Here is a 23,341-nt window from a genome sequence, read left to right on the forward strand (position 1 = left end):
AGAAGGAGAAGCAGCGTTCAGACCGGCAGCAACGTGGTCTAGCAAGGTCCATGGACCCAGCGAGTCCGCCCTGAGTCTCCAAGAGCATCCCTTACATACATGTTCTCTCCAGAGTCTCAGCTAAAGGCGTAATCATACCTTGTTCGACCCTCTCCCAAAGCTAATTCATGAGCGAGACCTGTGATGAATTGGCGGCGCTTTGCAGTGATGATTCTGGAATTGAAAGGGTGGATCCGGGGCCGGAGAGATGTTCAACAAGAGCAGAGACGGCCTCTTGGTGCCGGTTGGATGGGGGCCCATCTGGCCCGACGAGACGGGAGTAAGGGGCTAATGGTATTTCCAACTTGGAGATTTGTCGTCGTCATTGAGGCGTTGAGGCTGGAATGGGGAATGGCAGTCGTCAAAATCCAGTCTTGGCGTTGGTTTAGCTGGCGTGATAGCAGAAACGTATTTGTCGTCAACAACGAGTGGGCCCAGGAACTCCAGTCAGTGACTGATGCGTGTATAAATCGCGGGAGACACGTTGCTGACGTTAGGCGCCCTGATGTGGTGATCTACATAATGACGTCGGTCTCGTCGACGGTGATGGGCCGCTGGAAGTTGTGGGCTTTCATCTCGAAGGTACGGAAGAGAGCTGTTATTATCAACCGACATTATTATCGACCGACATTGCCATCGGCTGCCATTACCATCAACCGCCATTGACGTCAGCCGACATTGTCATTACTAGCCCTAACGGTCTGCTGCCTCGGGGATGCCTGTGACGATAAATGCGGTCAAACGGTGGTTTTTGTCAGCTCAAAACAGTGCACAGTGCATTCCTCAGCAATTGAAATGTGATGGACGATGACACTGGAGCAGCCGCAAGACCGTCAGCTCGGAATAGCTAGCCAAGAACTTTAACAAACTTCCATCACCATGATACGGACGATATCGTAATCATACAAGACAGAACCAAGGCCAACCGCATTAGACGCACAGCCTGACTTGCATGGATAGCTCCTCAGGGGGCAGGCAGCAGCTTCAATCATCTTCCTCCAAAAGAACGACACGCGAGTAATCGTGTGCGTGTTTCCCATTCTCCGCCCTGACGGAATTGACACCAAAGTCCGAGTCAGGCTCTAGACCCACTTCGACCGCCGCCTCACATATCCCCCGAAGCCCCAATCCGCCCTCGACTTCCACGTGGATTGTCGGCGTGTTACCGCCGCCATCTGACAGAAATGTCGCACCGACCGTTTTGATGTTTTTCGGCGTGATCTTGGTCAGCTGGTACGCGAGCACGATCTCGCCCGGGACGCTCCGCTGCAGCATCCGCGACGCGGCGCTCGACCCGTGCACGCCACCGGACGCGGATGCGGATGCGTCGGGCGAGAGGGCCCCGCCGAGCCCGGCGCCGCCCTCCGTCGAGTTCCCGGCGACGGTCCAGACCTTCAGGCCCGTGGCGTATTTTATGCCCGTGATCATGTACACTGAGGGACCGAAGCCCATGAGTTCCTTCTGCAGGGCCGCCTCGCTCGGGCGCGCAATGCGCTGGCGAATGTACGATCCTACGCCCGAGAGCGTGACGGTCTCGAGATGGTCAACTTCATAGACGACCTCTAGATCTCGCCCGTGGTCGGTGCCGACGGAGAGGTGCAGCACGGAAAGGAACTTGGCCAGGAGATTGGCGCCCCAGGACGAGGCGTGCGTCTCGCGGAGGTAGAGACCTGTCTCTGTCACGGATTGTGTCGCGCTAGCGGGAATGTCTCCCGGCTTGACTTTGGACAGCGGGCCGGCGACTTTGTCTTCTACCTGGAACGGGCCGTTGAAGATATTGCCCAGCACAATGTGGCCATTGCGCGTCGTGCTGAGATCCGAAAGAAAGAAGGTGGGCTTTGCGACGTGCTGGGGAGCCATGCTTTTCTGGAGGGTTTGTTATTGATCCTTCTTGAATGGTGGTTCTTGGCTGTAGGTGAATGCGGTGCGAGAGATTGCAACAGAGAATGAGACAAGAAGAGGGAAGCCTCGCAGCCGAACAGGGGGAAACAGCCCGGAGCTTAACGATGCAATAAGTACTTTGGTGGAAAAGTTCGGCCCATGGGCATAGACACCTAGGTACCCAACGTAGACTGACGCCTCAAGCAGGCTGTGTCCAAGTCCCGGGTTGTGATCGGCGGACCAGTCCGCAGTCAGCCAAGGACAAGCCCTGCTGCATATGCATTAGCGGGCCGATTGCTTGTGGCCGCGAACCATCTCAGATGACTGGATTGTGCGAGAGAGCCGCCTGATGGGAAATTCTAGGCCCGGCCGTCAGCAGTTCTGGTTTCTCTGGGGCATTCAATGTTGGGAAAGGAAAGGGAGAAGCACCCCCGACCACGAAAGGCGATTCTAGGAGACCTAGAAGCCAGTAACAAGCAGACCCGAGATAAGTGTCACAGAGCCAGGTTTCTTCTATCGACATGGTGAGGCAGTGTATCCCTTGATCACTACTAGCCTTTACATGACGCTGTGTGGCCTTCGTATTAGTGCGCCCGCGTAATCATGATGTGGTGCAGTCCTGAGTCATGTCGATGACTTGGGATATGTTGTACGTCTTTAGTACCGTCTCTTTTGCGTTCCATCGTCAGATCCTTCATGGTCATCTCCAAGCCTTCGTGTCTTCGATCATCTCGCCACCCTTGTCTACAATTGAACTTGTAAGTTCCATGCACGAGATAGATAGCCTGTGGTGTGTCAAGGCCATGTCAGGCCTCTTTACTAAGTCATCAGCCAATTTTGACCGTCCATCTTGAAGTACTAGTCTCTTCGGCTTGAGAGACTACTCCCCCCTATTTCCCAATTGTAATTTATGCCCAGGAATCAAATCCATCACCCGGAACGGCAAGAGACAACAACCCAAATTATTAATTTGACGTCACGTAGCAAGACGACGCCGTTAGTTACAGGGCAGTAACTAACGCCTAACTCCCCCACCATATATCTGGGCCGCCCAAGAAAAGTAAATATACTGGAGTAGGGCGGGGTGATCAGCCCGGACTTGGTAGGACACGTGCACCGATCAGAACAACTTAGTATCCGATCGTAAGCTGAAGATATAAGCCGACAGACGATAGATTTAGGGATGTTCATACATAATTTCACCTTTGTTCTTAGACCTACCGTTGCCTGATTGAACTAGAGCCTTCCTATGATCTACTATCGAACGCGGTAACACAAGATGATCGGGAGTATCTACTGACCTGATTCGGAGCACTGCTGTGTCCGATCGGGACACTTGGCTCTTATGATTAAGGCCAACCATAGACCGATTGGCATGATATGTACACCGATTGGCGAGGAATCTTGTGTTGCTTTAGTGGTTGAGGTGTTCTGTATAGTCACCGCACCGCAAAAGTCCCATCATACCCTATGCGCTTCTAATAGCTTTTATACTTTTAGAACTTATAGTTCTTACATGATGAAGCCTAGTATACTTGATCTTATAATCACTATATACTCTTAGTAAAAAAGTATTTAATAAGATTTTATTTTATTTTAAACCTTGAATAAACCTTTAAAATTATCAAAAATAAAGTAGTACTCTTTGACTAAGAATAAGATTATATAGTAATATTGGAAGATTACTAAGCTAAATCTCAGTACATATAAACTTTCTACCTTATACTACCTAGTATGTATATAGTTATCTTTAGAGCCTAGTATGATATAGTGTTAAGGTCGAAAGAATAGTTAGGATGTAATGGCCTGGATATGGCGGTGGCCTGGATGTGGGGTAGGGGAGTTATAATATTGTGACACTTGAATAAAAACCGTGAGTCGGTTTAAAATCCTTTTGTTCGCATTTTGAGTCCGGAAACCGATCGGCTCGTCATATAAATCAAAGGGCGGCTTGTCATTCTCCCAATCCTCTAAGAGTTTGCCTCCGTGTCGACGTGAAGTTCGACGGGAAGATGCTCCATCGTCGTACGACGGTGAAGCTGAGCCCATTTGAGATTCGGAGGAACACCCAGCCGACAGGGGGTGCATATCGGAAACTGATCGCTGCGTCATCGTGGGCGAAGGGATAGCCGAGCCCGGGCTTTGTGTTCTTGTCCTCCGTTTATTTCGGTGGGAACCAGCCGAACGATGGGCCACAGAGGGCTCGATAATGCGTGGGATATTCAGAGTCTGGGGGTAGCGAGATCGATATACGGAAGGGCTTGCTTCGCCGGCTATTGAGCCCGTCGAACTCATGCTTCTGGGTCTTCTCCTATAAGGTATGCATAGTGGGACAAGCCCCAAAGCTTCACAGGGACTCTTTCCACTGCTAGTCGAAGGTGGGAAGGCTGACCAGGCTAGATCCTGTAAGCAGGTCGCTATGTGATCCAAGTCGCTTCCCTCTGTCGAACGAAGCGCGCACATAGGGCACGAAAGATCAAAATTCGGTTCATTCCGCGCGTGAGAGGACACTATCCATGGCATGCAGCGTTCTGGTATTTTGACACTCGAAACATGTTCCGTGGCCAGGTGGGAAGAGAAGTCATACTCTTTATCGAATGTGATTTGGCAGTCCGGGCAAACCCAACGCATGGTGGCATGAGCACTCAAGATGTGAGCTTTCCAGTCTTCCTTTGTGGAATAGAGCCAGGTGTCATTTGCGCAGTTAGGACCGATGCAAGTAAACGGACAAAGATCGGCGGCCATGTGTTCTCTCCAAGGGCCTGGGTCCGCGAAAAAAGCAGGCAGCATCTGATGACAGTAGGGGCACTCAAAAGCTGCGCAGTCGTTGGAGATTTGAGGAGGGTCAGGATAGACAACTTTGGATCGTCTTGACCATTTCGGTTCCACGAGACTGGGTCTTTCGCAACGTATGCCATCCGGGCATACCTGTGCCCTGCCAGAACGAGATTCGCGAGCGTAGAGGAATCGATGGCGCCTGATGAGGTTGGCGCGCATCAGACGTGCTTGGATGGCTGTGGCCTTTAGGGGCGATCTCATCTGTTCAAGCGGTTTTTGCCCATAATCCCGCAAGTCGTCGTCGTCTTCTTTAAAGGTGAAATCTGCAAGCCATAGACTCGACTGCGCAAGGGAACGATGCGCTACAGCGGTGACTTGAACGACGGAAGAGAATGTGTCCTCTGCAGCATCCCTGGCCTCGCGTTCTTCTGGCAACAGTTCACGTTTCGGCTTTTTGACCTGCGTTCTGAACCATGACGATGCTTTGTGGTGATCATGGCTGATTGCAGCTCCGCCGGTTGAGATGACTGGGGTCGCTGAAATACCTGGGCCGGTCCGCGCTTCCTGCTCAACGCTGCGTGAAGCAGACTCCAGTAGACTGGGCGAGGGGCTGCAAGCGTCAACAAATACGGAGACAAGGCCAACAAGGTCCGAAACCACCGTGGATGTCGTTTTTGTCAGGATGAGCTTGTTGTCCAGGCTGTATCTACCATCGTCCAAGGCCCCGGAGGCAGCAGACCACATATTGAAGTCGATCAGGCGCTGGCTGGCCCAGTCGTCGTCAAATGGCGCATACCGATCGACGCAGCGACGAAGGCTTTCATGGCAGGAAAACGAAGCCGTGAATATGGGCCGGTCCATGGATATGTGCGCCACAAGAATGAGCGAGCGATGCGCATAGTTGGGTGGTGTTGTTTTCGACTCTAGGAGAGAGCAAGATGCTCAAGAGATGGAGTACATATTACTCCGTACATAGTGGTCCGCATTGAAGGATACCGTACCTATGCGTCAGGCGGCAGCAGGCGGCATCAGGCGCGAGGCATCCATCCAAACTGTATGTGGCTTGGCCTGTTGCAATGGCGCGCTCTGACATTCCTCCTGGCTGCAGTGGTGTGTCGTGTGGTGTGGTGGTGGGTGGCGGTGGTGATGCGCCTTGCTTATGGCTCATGTCGGTCTGGGTGAGTGCTCGCTCCGATGCGGCGTGAGTTGTCATCTGATGCCTCCGACCTCTTACAAAGTGCCATTCTATATATAGGCTGACTGTTACTCCGTACTGGATGCCTACTGCATCCTTTCTTAGATGAAAGCCTCGGAACCGCCTTACAAAGTACCACACCACATAGAGTAGGTAATAGTGTATCCGTAAAGGAGGGGTAGATAGGCGCTAGGTTTGCAAGGAAAGGAGCTGAGCTGAGAGAGTGGCCATTTGTTGCATCACTACATATGTATAATGTCTCGGCGCCCCCCCTTTCCAACAGCATAGCGCGGGGGTTCGATTGCAGCTTTCTACATACATATCGGCGGCTAAGCAACTTCAACATGCGGTCCCATTGGATGGTTGACAGAGATAAGGCATCACAGTCCTTTCCGGATGGAATCCTCTCCGGAACAGAGCCTTTACAATCGTTCGGCCTTGTCTGCAGCAGGTACCGGTATGAGGAAAAGGGCGCCCATGTCCCCTGTCTCGTGGATGTCAGCCGAGGGCCGATCCCTTTGCTCTTCTCGAGAGCCGGCTGAATCATCCAGTGCTTCCATCTCCCTCTTCTGCTTGACATCCGTGCAAAGCGACAAGTTGTCCTCGTTCCCTTGAAACAGCGCATGCTGCAGTGACCGTTAGCCAGGCAGCGGGCTACATACCTCATGATTATTACTCTTCAGCGGTAATACCCGCAACCATCAGGCAGTTAGTTAGGCAAGTATTCCCATCGAATCAAGGACGGGAGCCTGATTACGTTCTTCGTCCAATCTCTGAAGCCGTCCGGAATGAGCTCGACGAGACGCTCTTCCTTACGCTCGGCAAGTCACATGCAACTGGCAGTCTCGGTATGCAAATCGCTTGCGAGTCGCTGTTCTGCTGCAGCCAAAAAGAATTTCGGAATTGACATCCTACAACGGCGCCGACTAGGAAACTTGGCCGCCAAACTTGTCACCCTGTCGTTGAGTCTTAAGGAACAGGTCGACTACGACAAGATTTTGCATTTCCTGGAGCTGTTGGAAGGCTTTGTAGCGCCACTTAATACAGTAAGCGCAGTTGTTCCCCTTCCCACTTGTTATATTTCCATCAGCACATGTTGGACCTGATTGACATGACCAGTCATACGACCTCGCCGTAGTCTCCGTGCTACGGACTCTGTCGGTGCAAAACTTTCCCGTCGGGCCATGCTGACCGCGCACTTTTGCACAGGCCACGGATACCGGCTACGATGGCAGCCAGTTTCAACAGTTGCTCCAAATCGCAAGCGCCGGGTTCGATCCCAAGCGACTGGACGCTTACCTTGTTTCTGTAGACTCCAACGAGCTTGAGAACATCATTCAACGTTTAACAACCACGGCAGAGGCACCCGAAAAGGCGCCGTTGTGGGAATCGCATAGGCCCAGGCCAACCACGCTCGCACCCAGGTGGCATCCTCGCGACTTTGAAACAAGCCTCTGGTCTAGTTTAAACAGCCACACTTCGTGCTCTTGTAGAGGAGAGGAGACAGACTACGATCATTTGCGCCAGCTGTATATTCGCTGCCCTGCCGAGGCCCCGCAGCAGCATGATTCGCGGCTAGTGTCATACGATGCTCTGCTGTCCTTGTCGCCTGAAGTCACCCTTCAGTCATATGATGAGAGGGCAACTTTCCTCCATAAGTCAACTTTTTACGTAGCTTCGTGAGTCGCGATACGACCGAACCCTTTTCACTGACCTCGCTAAGGCGCAGCTGACACCGCGCCAGGCGCTCTGAGGAGATACCGGACTCTTGCTTAGGACTGCCCATTCCCCGTGCCTATGGCCGTTTGTGCCATATTCTACGCCATGAGCGACGCAGAAACTCTAAGTTCTTTATTCACGAGGGCGATAATGGGCCGCGTATGTGGGACATATCGTCAACGTTGGGCCCCTCACAACCCGGACAGGTCCCCGTTCAGGTTTACTCCCATTCGTTGGAAGAGCTCATGCAGGCGGAAAAATGGATCCCGTCCGCCGGGAGAGACATCCGGCTGGCCTACATTTTTGCTCTTGCTATATGGCAGTACTACGACACCGAGTGGATGCCGCATCCTTGGACCAAGAGCAACATAGAGATCACCAGCGAGATAGACAGCGACGATTGTTACCCTTATATCAACCCTTCTCTGTGGCGTGGGCGGACAAGTTCAAAAGGCCGCGAGACACTCGAAGAGACGCGCATCGCAGGATACGGTACTGTTTATCCCAAGCTCATGGCGTTGGGGATTCTGATGGTTGAGCTGCGCAAGGGCCCGACCTATGGCGACGGTAGCCAGACGGACATGACCGAACAGAGAATCCGCGATAATATGGATTACTTCAACTACCTGCCGCGCTATGGGCGTGATTGGAATCCCGACTACGTCAACGTCATTCGTAAATGTTTCGACTCCTCACTGTTCCAGGGCTCGTCCGGTGTAGAATCACGGCAGCACATCATCGAGCGAGAAATTGTGATACCGCTCGAAAGACTGTATCGATATGCCGTCTGCAACGAGCCGCCCACAAGGGCCATCACGGAGCCTGATGAGTCGCCTGATGCCGAAGCTTCGCAAATTTCTATCCAGGCTGCTGTATCGTTGTGAGTCGGGTTTCCACGCCTTTTCCACCTCTTAGTTATGTCCTCGTCCGTGTTGGTCATCTAATAACTTTTACTGGAAGGACGCCAGAGGAAATATGGATCCAGGAACAGTTCATGCATGTTCAACCCATATTTGCGGAGCCAGGGACAATCCAGCAAGTCAAGATCGCCGTATTCGATACAGGTTGTAGCCCCGACGCACCTCATTTCCGACAGCGCAGGCATGATTGGAGGCGGGTTGTCTGGCGCGACTTTGTCGAGACGAATAATCAGACGGCGTGGAAAGACGAAGATACGACAGCTCGATCGTTAGGGCACGGCTCTCTGATTGTCTCGCTGCTCCTGAGATTACTTCCCAAGGCCAAGATTTTTGTCGGTCGGATTGCACGGACTCGCAAAGACTTGGAGACCAAGGCCGCCAAACAGGCAATCAAAGATGTAGGAGCACCTGAATGGCAAGCAATCTTGGCACGCGAGCCTGTGGCTAATTCACCGTTCCATTGCAGGCTATAAGATGGTCGGTCGAGCCAGAACAAGATGTCGACATAATCAACCTCTCGTTCGGCTTTGACCAAGAGGTCACGGGCATATCCGACGCAATCGAGGAAGCCATCAGAGTGAAGAAACACAAGTTGCTTGTCTTCGCGGCCGCCAGCAACCAGGGCAACGGGATAGAAAAGTTCCCAGCCTCCATGCATGCGAGTGTAATCTCGGTCCGTGGCGCCGGGACCAGCGGGGATCCGATTCCGGCTTATAACCCTAGACCGATGGCCAGCACTGCGCCGCGAATGTTCTGCACTCTGGCCGAGAACGTCCCATGCGACTCGGCAGGCCACAATATGTCGGGGTGCTCGGTGGCAACGCCCATTCTCGCGGCGACTGCCGCCCTGTTCCTGCAATATGCTTCTTTGATGACAACTAAGGACCCGAAGGTCCATGGAAGGCAAGTGCAAGCATTGTACAAGAAGAACAGAATGGAGGATTTGTTTCGTTCGATTGGCAGGCCAATGCAGAAGGACCTTTGGTATGTGCAGCCAAAGGATCTCTTACGGGACTCGAATACGGATATCGACCACATCATTATGGCTGCGGAGATTTGGACGATCATAGGTCGTCAATTAGAGATCGACGAAACATGAGGCCGGGCACAAGAATCATCCGTCTTTGAATTTAAATGAATGCTTGTGTCGAAGTGGGCAATATGGCTGTGCGCGCCTCAGCGAAAGTAGGGAAAATAGCTAGAAATGCACTAGTCAGTCCTAGATTTCCCTAACTAAATAAATGGAAAATCTTATTCTTAATATTTACCCCTTTAAAGGGCCTGGTTAGTAATAGCAGCAGATAGATACACATAGCAATGTCGTGAAGCTGGAATAGCTTCGTGTGGCTAGTACCAGTAGACACCGCCACGAAGGTGGCGTACCAACCGCACAGACCATGTGAGAAGGGTATTTCTACCACTTCTCCGGTTCATACGTAGATTCTTAATAAGACAACTACTTTACCCTCAAATGACCAGACGCTGCGGTTCATCGCAACATAATCATTAGTTAATACAAGGATATTACTGCCGTATTATGTACTTTAATAGAAGTTGAGCCTTTCACTTTGGATTCAGCCAGAAGCGCCCAGGCAGCAAAGTGGATGCATAAGGCATATCCACCGTCCGAAACGGATTCGATCGGCTAGACTGCGTTCCGTGCCGTCCGTTCATCGGAACGGTGCCCACCACTTTGGGTTGGCGAAGCCATCACGAATAACGCTGCCTCTGCTCTATTTATATGATTCCAGTGAGGGCCGGATTAGTAGTTGGGTCGGTGACGACTAGCGAACACTTGGTGTTGTATGTCTGTTACGCCATGTTTTTTTTTTGGATTTCAGACACTTACTCGGTCGCGTGGGACTCGTTTTTTTTTGTCTTGTCATTAGACATTAGCAAGTCGGGCACTAAACTGTTGAGGCTTGTGGTCGACGCTGAACGCTTCTACACTTAAAGTGTGTTTTGTGGCAAGGGATAATCGAACTTGAACGTCTGCGGGAGTGACTGAGTGAGACTTTGGGAGCCCGAACACCCTGAATCCACGCGTCAATCTAGTCGAGTGACGTTTTCGACAAGCAGCTGCCAATCACAGTTCTATGGATTGAGTGATACTATTCGACCTGGCGCCCCATGCACGAATTGCTCGTTAGACACATCCCTTACGTCGCGATACCCTCATGACTACCGCGCAGCCCCGTGAGATCGATCTCCACCCGGCCCGAACAATACCTATCCCGGCCCTCCGGAGCGGCCCCATTTCGCGGGATCCGCTTTATCCGTCTCGGCCCAGACCATCTTACTTGTGGATGTTCAAGCTGTTTCCTCCATCCCACCCATAGGTGACTCTGCGCCTCATTCGCTGTTCAATACCTCATTGAATATGTCGTCATATGGCACCTGTCAATAGGTGTAATGCCTGCATCATTGTTCCTTCTTGTGGTAGAGAGAAAGTGACTAGTCACAGTCTCAAGTGTCTGTCTGAACTCCACTCTGTGGTTCTATCGGCTGTGCATGGCCGGACATTGCTACGCATCTTCTTTACCCATCTCAGGATAGTTACTAAGGACTATGGGTCGGTTATTATTTGCAAGCAAAGTAGTGACACAAATCAATTTAGTTTCTAAACATTGCAGGCTAGGGATATCGCCCTAAAGATGTCTAGACATGCTTAATTAAGGCGCGGCAGTAACAAAGGATCCTTTAATAACCGTGCCATAGCGTCAGTGCTAATGTGAACCGAGATATCGACGCCGCTATCAGTCCAAGACGGCTGAGTTCCCGACAATAATCCACCAGAAGATGGGGGCGCTTCCTTGATAACAACGCTGCTGTCCAGATTTGGCACAACGCTGTCGGCAAACCGTATACGTGAGCCGAGTCCAAAATCAACATCGTACATGCCGGCGCGCGCCCAGGTTGTTACCACGATATGGCGCCGTCCTAGAAATCCTTGCCATATCCGTTGAGGTGACTTCTCGTACGCAATGTTATGAAGATGATCCGCGAGGCTAGAAACCTTGTTCACCCTGGATATTGTATCGCGAATCTTCCGAGCGATGTGAACCGTGGCTCCCGGGGCGTTGCCTGATCCCACACAGCTGACCTCGGAGTAGGGCAGCTCCACATTCATCATGACGATTGGGGAACCCATGAAGTCCTCACCCAGCTTGAAAGCGGATCGGACGCCGAGCGCAAGGTCGCAATAGACCGGGCCGTCATCCTTTCCCGTCCCGAGTTGGCGTGCACGCATGATGCAGGACCAAACATGAGCTAAGACGGCATCATGCTTGCTAATTCTCGGGCCATGGGCCTCTGCACCATTCGTAGCCTGCTTCCAGAGGAAGTCAACCTGCTCTTTGTTGAGATGAATAGTGTAATGAGAGATAGGCGCGTTGAGATCCCACTCATCCCAGGGTATGGGCTCGCTTGCCAGAGACACTGGTATGGCCTTATCGAGGAATGCCGCGGGGGGCTTCCCAGGTGTGGCCCACCAATCATACCGGTGAAACGGCAGACTGTGGGCACGTCTGATGATAGCCGAATCCGGCTCCTCGGCGCTGATGTCTCCCGCGGCAAGATTGTCCAACCGCGCTGGCTCGAAGACTGGGTTCAAGACCAGAGACGTCGAGCCCTCGACTACGGTGCGGCTCACACTCGCCCAGTCCTTGACGAAGCGAACAAGGCTTGTGATGTCTGCTAGTGGATGCGCCGTTTTGACAGCCAGGACGAAGCCACCATCTGATAACGCGGTGTATTGGATGGCCATGACGGGCTTTCGCAATCCGGTCTCTGTATCGGGCTCGTTGGGAAAGAGAGCATGCGCTATGTCGGAAGGAGGCACAAACATGTCGAAACTGTCATCTTTGCGGTCCCATAGGGGTTGCGCCTCGGTGCGCTCGGTTCGGTAGAGCAAGTTCGTGGTAGCAGAGCTGGTTGCCGAGGTGAACTCCACACCGACGTCGGCGGCAGTGCCGAAGTGCGCGTATACGCGACCGAAGCGACGGGCGTGAACAGGGAAGTCCTTGGCTTCAGCTGGAACCAGTGCGTCGTCCAAGACAGCGATGGACTTCAACTGGCCGGCCCATTGAGGGTAGGAGCTCAACGCCGTGCCGAGGGTTTGGCGGAGGTGCTCGACCATGTCTGGCACATCCTTCCCAGCAAGGGGCTCAAAGAGCCATACGGCGTTTGTGTGAGCAAAGTTGGTAAGAGTTGCATCCAGCAGCGACAAGGGGATCACTTGCTCATGTCTCGACGGCGTTTGGGGAAATACTCGCTCCGATTTCGTTATTTGGATTTCCACGGGCGGTTTGGTTGTGGACGGCATGTTGGACACAGAAAGCAGGTGCTGCTGATGAGACGTGATACGGTATTCTTCCTTCTGTCGTGGATGTCAAATGCAGAAGATGATGAGGAACTACTCTCAGCTACTTAATATCCTTCAGAGACACAGCAAAACTGTCGCAGGCGGATCGTTCAATAGAACACCTGCCCGGCTCTTGACTTCTCCGAACTTTCATGATGCGGCCAATCCGGTCGGACCAACGAGGTTGAAACAAGTAGGATTGTAGTAGCTTGGGCCCTGGGCTAAGATGCCCTACTTCGGATGTCTGTAAGATAGAAAGGAATGAGATTCAGACTTGTTTCTGGATCTCTCTTTTACATTTCTCTTCTTGATACTGGTTGGAGTGCTCGCAAGTTATGGTACGGAGGTGATGGAGAGTGCTAGCGATACTGGGCAGGCAACTGGCCTGATGCTGGCGGCTGGGCTCTGGCAATAGTGGGCAGGTATTAATTGGCAGGCGCTATTAGCTGCTACATACATACCAAGCATGGGCAGATAAAAGCTGCTCCTCAGCTTACAACGTTAGCAGTATCCGTTGCTTGTGTTGCGCTAAGTGATCCTTGCAGCGCCGAAACGAAGTCGTTTCCCCGGCTGCACGTCGTTCGCCCCGTGAGACGCCTTTAGCTGCGCGCCGGGGCCTTTCTGACCCTGCAGCTAAGCTGGGGAAACCCATGTGTGAGTTTTACAAGTATGCAAGGAGGGGAATTGAGAGTCTGCCCTGCCACCCTGCGTTTGGACGTGAAACCATAACTTTCCAGGAAGTTTCTGGCAGGGTGTCATGTGGGCAAAAACGCGTTTAGCAGACGTCCCTAAGAAGCGCCACATGCGGCTAACTGTGCAATTGACTAATCATTGCTAGCTTGTCCGGCACGTGTTTATATCGCCCTATTCTAGTAGTCTATCATTATGCCCAAGTCATTCATTGTAAGTCACACCACCAATCCGACTTATTCTCTACCTCTGTGTATTCGGTAGGCCCATACAGGTCATTGTCTGCTACATCCATGTTACAAACGTTGATATTGAAGTTGCATGGCGTCAATAGATCCAAAAGGGCGCCACTTGATGATACCGCCTCCCAGGGGTTATATAGCTGCTTGTGGCCGTGCGTGTCGAGGCACTTGGTGTGCCCGAGGGAAATGTCCTCCTTGGGAAGATTGTAGGCTTCCTGAAGCTGGGACGCGATATAGTGTTCAGGTACAGGATCCGGGGAGCGCATTTGGGCTGCCGCTGACAGAAGAAGGCGCCCGTGTAGTACTTTCCAATACTATAACTCGATAGGTTGAAGGTGAGAGTGATGTAGACGTTTTGCGCCTGTAGTATCAGGCCCATTGCATTGATACTGCCAGTCTTGTACATCCACTTCTCGACGTCATCTTGCGTGAAGCTCTTGCTACGCATGAGGTACTCGCCGCCCTGGAGAACCGAGTTGACACCATACTTTGTGTTGTTGATGGGGGCGTTGATGCTGTTTTGCGCGTGCTGGCTGATGACTCCCTTGTAGTCGTCCGGCTTGACACTCAGCCGGTCAGCTATGCCACTCCATTTCACGTATTGCTGGTTTGCCGCTGGCGGCTGCATCATGCCGTCGATGTACGATGGAATTCCAGTAACAGTAAGCTACTTTTTTTAGCAAAGGGTTTTGTTACCTGTAGTCATGGTAATTTTTAATCAAGACATCTGCCTAGATGTTTGGGTAGATAGAGGCTACTAGACCTAGCTAGGAGAGTAGAGGGGTCATCAGTGTTACAACCTAATGAGCACTAACCAACAAAGACCACCCCTTGCTTATAGTTATGGAAGAATAACCCACTTACTGAAAATATTAGAGACGGACGAACTCCTTATAATGCCCATCCAAATTGATCCGCTATCCCTAACCACTCCTCACTAAGAAATACCTCACTTGTAATTCCGTCAATGTTAAGCTCATTGTCACCCTGCCGTCCAAGCCCTTCGCCACTTTCCCAAGTAAAAGGCTCCAGCATGCTAGCTAACTTGCGAAACACTGCTGACTTCCCATCTCTCTTTGCTCCGGGATGCATCGACGCATCTCCAAGGTTGCGAATCACCTGCTGATACCAGTCTGCAAGCTTCTCTACGCGCTGCTTGTCATACATCTGTGTCGTGAGCTGGGATGAGAGTTTCCGCAGCGAGAGGGCTGCATGCATCGTCTGGTACAGCTCCGCTAGCGTAAAACCTGAGTACTCGCTTGGTTGGAAGGAAAGGAAGGCGTTAAAGTAGGATTTCAGGGCCTCGTATGTGGTGTAGAGATGCTGTGGGTCTGGAGAGGGGAGAGTGAGGGTGAATTCCGAGATCGCAAACGAGGCGTAGGTGTGGTGGCATGCTATAACTGCGCTCATGTGTCAGCTACTGAGATCGGTACTTTCTCAAAGGACTGAGAAAATCATTACCGGGACTTTCCACGGGATAAGGGGCCTCTGTGGCGAGCTTTTCCAGCTCGGTTTGCAACGCCGCAGCGACGAAGTCTGCTGGGGTTTCCAGGACTGGCATCTGCGAGTTTGGAGGGGAGTAGAATGCCCTGTCAAGGATTCTACTTATCTTAACCACATATACGAGTGCGGCATCACCAGGTGTACCGCTGATTGTGAGGTCGTCAAGACAGGTGCTCATGTACCGCGTCCACAGCAGTCTGTCTGTTCGACGCATGTACGACGATACGCTGGTTCTCATATTACCAGCAAATTCCTTCACCTTCGTCAGAAGGGAAAGATGTGAACTTACATGGAGCTGAGATAATAACACGCAACCACGGCCCTTTGCTCCTCGACCGTGCGGGTCCCAGATACCCATGGCCGATGGATGGTCAACCTCAGCATTGCCTCGGGAATAATCTGCGGCGGCTGGTTTAAACCCAGATCAAAGACGATTGTGTTTGCAAGCTGGGTAAAGAGGGTCAGAAACGGGCGCTGATGGACTTGGAAGTTGCCCCTTGAGAGTGGACCCATCGTTAGTAACGTATGAGATGGTGGCTGGTGATGAAAGGGTTGGTGTGGGGAGCGTACCATGCTATGCACACCAGAAGGCCTTGGAGGAGCTCTAGATTTCGCTCTAGATTGAGGACCATACGTTGTGCTACTATCCTTCGGACTTTGTCGTTGAAGGCGGCTTGTGGGAGGGTGTGACTTTCGGAGACGGCGACGAGGCAGAGCCAAAGGAAGGGCCTTTCTTGGCGCAGGGAGCTTGGGGGTGAGTCAGATGGGAGGGATAGGAAGGGCAGGTGTGGGTGATGAGCTTTTTTGAAATGTGAAAGGACGTCCTCGTCGTTGATTGATGAGGAGACTTCGTTGATATATGAGAGTAAATCACCGTCAGCCTGCGGCGACAGCGTCACTGGCAGCGAAATGTGGCTTGAGCTGAACACTGATCCTGCAGGCGTCTCATGGGTGTTTTTCGTGATAAGCGAGACCAAGCCATCAATCTTTGCCTCTAATTGACTAGGCTGGGACGGCTCGTCGTTCTCAGTGCTCTTTTGTGTCCGCTTGTGATTTGATGGGACGCAATCCTTCCCCAGACGCTGACATCTGATGAATGTTGGTTATCGAGTTGGATTGAGACAGGCCCAGACTCACCTTTCACAGGGCGACCCCGGAGAAGTTGCGATGCAGCGGGATTTGGTTCGTGAGCATTCAGAGCAAGCCGTCCCGTACGGGGCGTGTCGTTTGCGGGATTGCATGTGCTTCCGTGCGGTGCTTTCCTACAGGGCATATGCCAGGGAATATGTTGCAAGTCAGTCAAATTCCGGATATGGCAGCCAGAGACGGAGATGGCGACGGATCGTGAGCGCAAGTTATGAGTTGACATGGACGGTAGGGTGGAACACAATCGGATAGATCGGCATTGAACGCCGGAACGCCGGGACGCCGACCGCAGACGGCGTTCAACTCTCCGAACGCCGCCTCAGCCTAGGTTCGCACGGTGAAGTCGGTTCAGACAAACGTGTATATATCTCAGCCTCCATTTCCCACTCGATCATCCTGTAGTTTCTTATCACCCAAATCGATCAATTTTCTAGCGACGTCTCGGAACTATTTCCCAAAACCGGTACAGCAAACGCAGTGCTACGACCATGTCTTCCTGGCAACCCCTCTCCTTCTCAACGGCCGTCGTCGTCGCCAGCATCCTCACGGCACTATGCTCCAGAGCCCCACGCGAAGCGGAACGAACATGGGGTAGGGACCGGCTCGGCATCTGGGCGACGCCCAAGGTCTCATTCATCCGACGACTTGTCACGGTGGCCGTTGGCGCATGCCACGCCGTCGTAGCGTCCTCGTCTTCCGAGACCGACCTCGTCTGTCGCCATCCGCAAAACATTAATCGCAAACTCTTCGAATGGAACAAATACACGACGCTCTGTTTGTTTCTCATCGTTGGCATCGGTGCCCCATTGCGGCTTTTGGCTTTCGCCCAGCTCGGTGGGAATTTCACGTTCCAGCTTGCAAGGCCGAGCGGTCTTACGACGACGGGAGTTTACCGATACATCCAGCACCCGGGATACACGGGACAAGTCCTCGTGTTGTTGGCAAACTTGGCGTACTTGTTCCGATGGGACGGGGTTGTCGGTTGTTGGGTTTCTCAGGAGCTAGAGGCACGGTTGAATGGATGGGGGCTGGTTTGCTATGGTGTTATGGTACTGGTCATGGCGAGGAAAGTTTTGGTGAGAGTTATGGATGAAGAGGAGATGTTGAGAAAGACCTTTGGAGACGAGTGGGTTCTGTGGCACACTCGAACTATGCGGTTTATTCCTGGGGTCATGTAATTTGAAAGAAGAGCCTCACAGTGGTCATTGTTAGGTCTTTCTCGGGTGCCTATACTTAAGGATAGTGCAGCCTCTATAATTGCAGGGGGGTGGGTTGAGAGCCTGCTCTGCCGTCCTGCGTTTTGGTTGTAAAAACGATAACTGCCTGGGAAGTTTTTGTGGCAGGGGTTATGTGGTAAACTCGGGTTTGGCAGAAGTCCCTTTCGAAGCGCCAAAGGCGGCTAATTGCGTGTAATTGTTATCTTCACTACCCCAGTCTTGAGGTAGTGTTATACCTCACATGAATTGCGAATATATCCTGGGTGTGAGTGCAAAAGAAAATAAATATGGAAGATGGGAAAATCGGGACAGCGGCGGATCATGCCCATGTTATGTGTGTTGGAAAGCAGGTATCCTGTTTTTGTGCGGCATGAATTGCTGCGGGATCGTGACTCTCCTGGACAACTGGCCGGATTGGGTTGGACAGATGGGCGTCCAACGGTCTGATGAGCCAGCAAGCCACACAAAAAATGTACTGTCTGACCCACAGATAGATACCTCACTTTAGGTCGTCTCACGCTCGTGTATGCAGCCAGAACGGGTTGCATTTGAGGTCAAACAGGAACACACTTGTTGAAAGAAGAAGAATGGCGGGAGGAAAACACATTGAAAGAATCATTTCTAACATTGAACAGAATGTCCGACAGTCTGACAAATGATGCGTAAGAGCCCGCTAACTCGCTTTTTCGATCAAGAGAAGTTTGCTCGGCAGACAGTTTGTTTATACGGTAAGACGCAACACAACCAGCACAACCGAAAAAGGAAATCCCACAGAATCATACCGCAGGATCCCCATCACTTACCGGACAATCAGTGCCCCCCATCGGCGACAAAAGCCTTTTACATATATTGTATATATTACTGTATTATTACAAGTATCAACCTTGGCTTCTGTAAATCACCATCAGTGCGAACCGCACCAGTCAACTCCGTTGGCACAGAGGCGCACTTCCTGAACCCGCATAGTACAAGAGCGTTTGGCATTAGCCCTGGCCACCAAAACCAGTGCGTGACGCATGTACTGAGCCACCATTCATTCTTCCACTGAAAAACTATAGTCAACCAACCGACCGCTGGAAGGACTGCAGCGCATACACATGGTCTACATCATGTTTTCAGTTACCTATCAGGAAGCATGCCGCGAAGCTGCGCAACAATGTGTACTGGTTGTTTTGCAATGGGATTTGTAGCGAAGAAAGTAGTCTGGCTACGCCAAGACATGCAATCATCCATATTACCGCACAACCAACCTAACTAGCTAATCCTGACGTCTCATGACTTTCATCATGCAACTTTTCCGACCGTAGGCTGCGCAAGGCAACCGTGACATGAGCAACCCCGCGCTACTCGACATGAAGAGTGTAAAACAACCCGCAATACCAAAGCTATAGGCTAAACCTTGCCCCTCTTTCAGCCCGCATCATTTGTCTCAACCAACCCATCCGATTCGTAGGTTGAACAACAACTTCGCCGGGCCTTGAGGTTGTAAAGGACACATCTCGAACCACAAAACCCAGCGTCTTTATCTCAGTAGCTGGCTGGAGTTGAGTAGACCGCCCAAGCGACCCGCGAGCACAGACGTTTCTTCTACCAGCACGTCGTCAGTCGCCACCCGAGCATATAAATTCAAAGTACTTGACCTACCTGCAGGATGCTGCGTAACCTCACTGGCCGATGCAGCCGAACGCCGCCGTCTCGCCTCGAGCTTACGAGCCCGCCGACCCCGCCTAGCCTCAGAAGTTATAGATTGTCGCCGCCGAGAGCTGACTGGGGTTGTGTCCTCCCAGAAGTGACTTCGGGAAGACGCTGGCGCACGCTCCCATGGGTTGGACTGCCAGAAAGGGTCCTCAAGGACTGGGGTGGGAGGCATGGGTTTCAAGATGCTGTCAGCTTCACGCTCTTGACGCTTGAACCTGCGAATGGAATTGGCAAAGTTTTGGGCAGCCCTGCCCGAGATTTTGAGTGGTTCCTCAAAACCGTCAAAGACGATGTTCGTCTGGGCTTCAGCCTCATCGAGAAACGCCTCTAGATCCTCATCCTCGCTATCGTTGGCGCCAAAACTTTCTGCTCCGTCTTGAGGTCCGAATTTTTTGACTTCTCGGGGGGGCAGTCTGGATGGGACTGATCCATCGAGGATCATGTTCTCCTCCCAGGAATGTATCGTAAAGTTGATTCCTGTAAGCTGAGCAAGTTTTTGAACAAAAGGAACACACCGTCCCGCCTTGTGGGGTGTCCCACAAGGCGCACGGCTCAGATGCAATTCGAAATGGGGCTTGAGACCCTTCTGTCGCAGGCACTGACGAAGTCGACGGAAGTCTTCCAGGAAGACCTTACGCGTCTTGCTAACTAGTCGAAACTTGGACAAGAAAGTCCACACAATGTGTGTAGCCAGCTTCTTCTCGATGTGTCCGGCTCGCCAGTTTCCGATATTATCTGGGGTTGCTTTCTGGTTATGCCCATCGTATATCGTACGCAAATTTATCTTCATGCGCTTGGCGAATTGTTTAACTCTTGTAGCCCACTTAGCGTGGAAGATGAAGTCATTCTTGTCCTCCTCCCGACGTGGTTTAAACGAAGTGCCACTGACGGCAAGCTTGAGCACCCGCAACTGACTGTCAGAGTCACGTGTACCAACAAACCCACACGTCTTCTTGGCGAAGGTATGTTTGACTTTAGATGTTGAAGATGTAGGGTCCACGTACTCCACGTTCCCGATGGACTGCAACAACTTAATTTCCGCACCGCCTTTCCGGTAGATGTACATGTCATCGCATGCCTCCCAGACAGCGAATTCGGCCTTATTCGTGCCTGGATGGAGACTACCTGTTCCTATTTGGAGAAGGACGTCGAATCGGGGATGACCGTTGAAAAATCTCTTAAAAAAGAATATCTTTTCGCAGGACTTTTCGGAAGCGAAAATGTCGCCCAGGGATGCGGACTCGGGAGCTGGACTCTCTTCCTTGATCTCGATGTCACCATCGGGATCGACCCGGCTTTGGCCTTTAGGTTGACAAGCCATTGTGATGAGGATTGTGACTGATAGTTGGCGATCTAAAGATACGATGTAAGTAAGTGAGACTTTGTGAGCTCACCCAAGAGAAAGTGAGACTTGGTAGCAAGTGAAATGGTACAAACCTGAAAACACGTTTCAAGGTGAGCGGCGTGTCTCTCTGGAGTAAACGTTTGCTGAGCAGCAGAGAGGCTCGAGATACGAGAGAGGGTGCGGGACGAGAAGAGGAGGTCGACGTTTGGACTCGACAATCGGGTGATGAGTTGAATAATTGAGACCTTCAAAGAAATGAGGGGTACTGAAGAAGAAAGAGACTGAAGTTCAACCCGACAGAGAGATCATTAGTTCTCGCCTGCCCAAATTGTGCTGGCGGAGAGAAAGGATGCGTTGAAGATGGGTTGGCGCAAATATCGCCAGATATTGACACGACGGTGAAGGTGACGCGTTACAGCGGCTGCGGTTTTGTGGCGAGATAGGTTCAGTGGGAAAAGTCGGTAGGAAATGATGAAGATGAAGTAAAGTGAAATGACTGGGCGGTTGAAAGAAAAGGGCAGGAGCGACCGTGAGGAAGGCAGGACCTGGGTGAGATATTTGGAGGTTATGAGTGAGGCCTTTTGTGATGTGTCGATGATGACGGCCGTCGTGGGATTGGGAAGGATCAAAATAAATGAGAAGGAGGGCCGCCAGTGAATCACAGACGCGTGTGGAAAGCAGGCAAGAAAGAAAGGTACAGCGGCATCACTTCATGACCAACATGACAGCGGGAGATGACCAAGGTCCAGGGCGTGGATTCTGACGGCACGCAGAACTACATGTCAGGATAACAATGCGAGTACGACAAAGCACCAGGTGAAGACGGAACTTGAATTTGGGTGCGGTTCCAAATGTGGTGGTCAATCATGAAACCCGTGATCCATTTTCAGACGCCTAACCCAATGCCCTTTTTATGTTGCCGTAGCCATGACCCGGAAGAACCTCAATTTTAACCACAAGCTTTTCATTTTTATGAGTAATATGCACGAGGGTTGGGAATAATTTACTCGTCATCCTCCTCCTCCTCCTCAGCCTCGGCAGTGGTCTGGGCGATACCTGGTGGGGGGTGTCAATACTCCAATTCGGAAACGCAAAAGTATGCGCAGGGGGGAAACTCACGGTCCAAGTCACGCTGGCCGGACTGGGTGATGCGGCGGCCACCCTTCTCCTCGTCCTGCTCGAGGACGCCAATCTTCTCCAGGGCCTGGACGATCTTGCGGTCGACGGAGCCGGAGGCGTCGACATGGTGGGAGGGGCGGACACCGCGGTTCTTGGCGGAGCCGTGGACCTTGCGGAGGCGGCCGACACCGACGGTCTTGCGGAGGTAGATGTGGCGGGCGACGGAGGCGGCACGGACGTAGAACCAGTCAATGTTCTGGGGGGGGAGCTCCTTGGCGGGGCCGGTCTTGACGATATCAACCCAACCTGAACAGGGAGGTTAGCCATGAGCTCCCAAGGCCGACGAGGGCTCGTGTCGTGTGAGCAGGATTATACATACCGGGGATGGGCAGCTTGCCCTGACGCTTCAAGAAAGCGGCATACGCGTTGATGAACTTCTGCGCCTGCCCGAAGAAAAACAACCAATTAGCATGATTCCGTCATCAGAAGTCTTTCGACTCCCTCGCGCCTGCTCCGTTTCCTCAAATTGTATCCATGTGTTCTTCCTTCGTATCCCCCTCGCCGGGTTACCGTTTGTCCTCGAAAGCCTGTCGCTCCTCGTACACTGCTCGCCGCCTCTCTGCTTCCGCGCGTCATTATGGCGACAGCCGCAAAATGCATAATGGGGTATATCTCAACTCCTCATTGTGAGCAAGATTTGCGGGCGCGGAAGCGAGGCCGAAACGAAACTCGTGGTCACGGTGATGAAGCGCGACGTGTGCGTGCGTGGATGTGCGGGTGGCTCATGGGCTTTCGAGGCGACAGCGCGGTGTCATCGGAGGTACGGAACGGTCGAAAGATTGCAATTCGAGACTTCGAACTAGTCCTTTTTTTGTTTTCGCTTCGAGAGAGAGTCTCTGGGCAAGTGTGGTGTTAACCTACATCGACATCGCGGACGTTGATTCCACCGGCCATTTTTGCGGTATTGATTGGGGTAGTGAGGGAGAGGGGCGGACTTGGGTGCGGGCGCTGGGCGATGGAAGTGGGCGATGAGGTCGGTCGGTCGGTCGGGAAAATCGTCGCAAGGCGGGCGTTTCGATGGAAATTTTTGGTGTTAATTGCGAGCCTTGGTGCAGGGTTTTCCTGCCCTGGGTGGGAGCGGGGCATCACGTGCTATTAAAAAAAAATACTTGGTTGAAACAGTCACCGAAGCCTCACCTGGATTACCTAAGTGTTCGCTTGCGCTTGACTCGAATGGTGTGCGGTGGGGTCCGCCCGCCTCATGTGGGGTTCAACATCGGGTTCAGATCTTTTGATTCTTTTGCCTCAAGACCCCACCAGTTGATTTGATGCTCTCTTGTCTGAAGTCCAGCTATGAAGCATTCGAGACGCCGTCTAAGCATTATCCTTCGGATATAATTCCGTGCGGAAGATTGACCCTTACCCGGTTTGCATGCCGTCCTATTCACGATTGGGCTGATCACTAACACAAACACAACATAACCAA

At 52.1% G+C, this 23,341-nt stretch overlaps 8 protein-coding genes across 8 annotated transcripts; 2 read left to right on the forward strand and 6 right to left on the reverse strand.

The window, feature by feature from the left end:
- Window positions 1–1,023: 1,023 nt before the first annotated feature.
- On the reverse strand, window positions 1,024–1,899 carry GLRG_00368 (uncharacterized protein; the record flags this gene model as incomplete). Its single annotated transcript, XM_008091053.1, has 1 exon — window positions 1,024–1,899. The coding sequence occupies one exon, from the start codon at window positions 1,897–1,899 to the stop codon at window positions 1,024–1,026; it is 876 nt and encodes a 291-aa protein (XP_008089244.1).
- A 1,812-nt stretch (window positions 1,900–3,711) lies between these two features.
- On the reverse strand, window positions 3,712–4,383 carry GLRG_00369 (uncharacterized protein; the record flags this gene model as incomplete). The annotated part of the gene is made up of 1 exon (XM_008091054.1): window positions 3,712–4,383. The coding sequence occupies one exon, from the start codon at window positions 4,381–4,383 to the stop codon at window positions 3,712–3,714; it is 672 nt and encodes a 223-aa protein (XP_008089245.1).
- A 3,379-nt stretch (window positions 4,384–7,762) lies between these two features.
- GLRG_00370 (uncharacterized protein) lies at window positions 7,763–9,631 on the forward strand (the record flags this gene model as incomplete). The annotated part of the gene is made up of 4 exons (XM_008091055.1): window positions 7,763–7,771; window positions 7,819–8,492; window positions 8,573–8,930; window positions 8,999–9,631. 4 exons carry the CDS (start codon window positions 7,763–7,765, stop codon window positions 9,629–9,631), a joined length of 1,674 nt encoding a protein of 557 aa, XP_008089246.1.
- A 1,569-nt stretch (window positions 9,632–11,200) lies between these two features.
- GLRG_00371 (transferase) lies at window positions 11,201–12,856 on the reverse strand (the record flags this gene model as incomplete). Its single annotated transcript, XM_008091056.1, has 1 exon — window positions 11,201–12,856. The coding sequence occupies one exon, from the start codon at window positions 12,854–12,856 to the stop codon at window positions 11,201–11,203; it is 1,656 nt and encodes a 551-aa protein (XP_008089247.1).
- Window positions 12,857–13,912: 1,056 nt separating this feature from the next.
- On the reverse strand, window positions 13,913–16,571 carry GLRG_00372 (uncharacterized protein; the record flags this gene model as incomplete). Its single annotated transcript, XM_008091057.1, has 6 exons — window positions 13,913–14,494; window positions 14,776–15,227; window positions 15,289–15,557; window positions 15,620–15,826; window positions 15,901–16,419; window positions 16,468–16,571. 6 exons carry the CDS (start codon window positions 16,569–16,571, stop codon window positions 13,913–13,915), a joined length of 2,133 nt encoding a protein of 710 aa, XP_008089248.1.
- A 393-nt stretch (window positions 16,572–16,964) lies between these two features.
- GLRG_00373 (isoprenylcysteine carboxyl methyltransferase) lies at window positions 16,965–17,654 on the forward strand (the record flags this gene model as incomplete). The annotated part of the gene is made up of 1 exon (XM_008091058.1): window positions 16,965–17,654. One exon carries the CDS (start codon window positions 16,965–16,967, stop codon window positions 17,652–17,654), a length of 690 nt encoding a protein of 229 aa, XP_008089249.1.
- A 1,561-nt stretch (window positions 17,655–19,215) lies between these two features.
- On the reverse strand, window positions 19,216–20,712 carry GLRG_00374 (uncharacterized protein; the record flags this gene model as incomplete). The annotated part of the gene is made up of 1 exon (XM_008091059.1): window positions 19,216–20,712. The coding sequence occupies one exon, from the start codon at window positions 20,710–20,712 to the stop codon at window positions 19,216–19,218; it is 1,497 nt and encodes a 498-aa protein (XP_008089250.1).
- Window positions 20,713–21,739: 1,027 nt separating this feature from the next.
- On the reverse strand, window positions 21,740–22,809 carry GLRG_00375 (ribosomal protein S19e; the record flags this gene model as incomplete). Its single annotated transcript, XM_008091060.1, has 4 exons — window positions 21,740–21,792; window positions 21,856–22,161; window positions 22,235–22,298; window positions 22,777–22,809. The coding sequence occupies 4 exons, from the start codon at window positions 22,807–22,809 to the stop codon at window positions 21,740–21,742; spliced, it is 456 nt and encodes a 151-aa protein (XP_008089251.1).
- Window positions 22,810–23,341: the final 532 nt, after the last annotated feature.

The sequence above is a fragment of the Colletotrichum graminicola genome, assembly GCF_000149035.1.
Source record: "Colletotrichum graminicola M1.001 genomic scaffold supercont1.1, whole genome shotgun sequence".
Taxonomy (NCBI): Eukaryota; Fungi; Ascomycota; class Sordariomycetes; order Glomerellales; family Glomerellaceae; genus Colletotrichum; species Colletotrichum graminicola.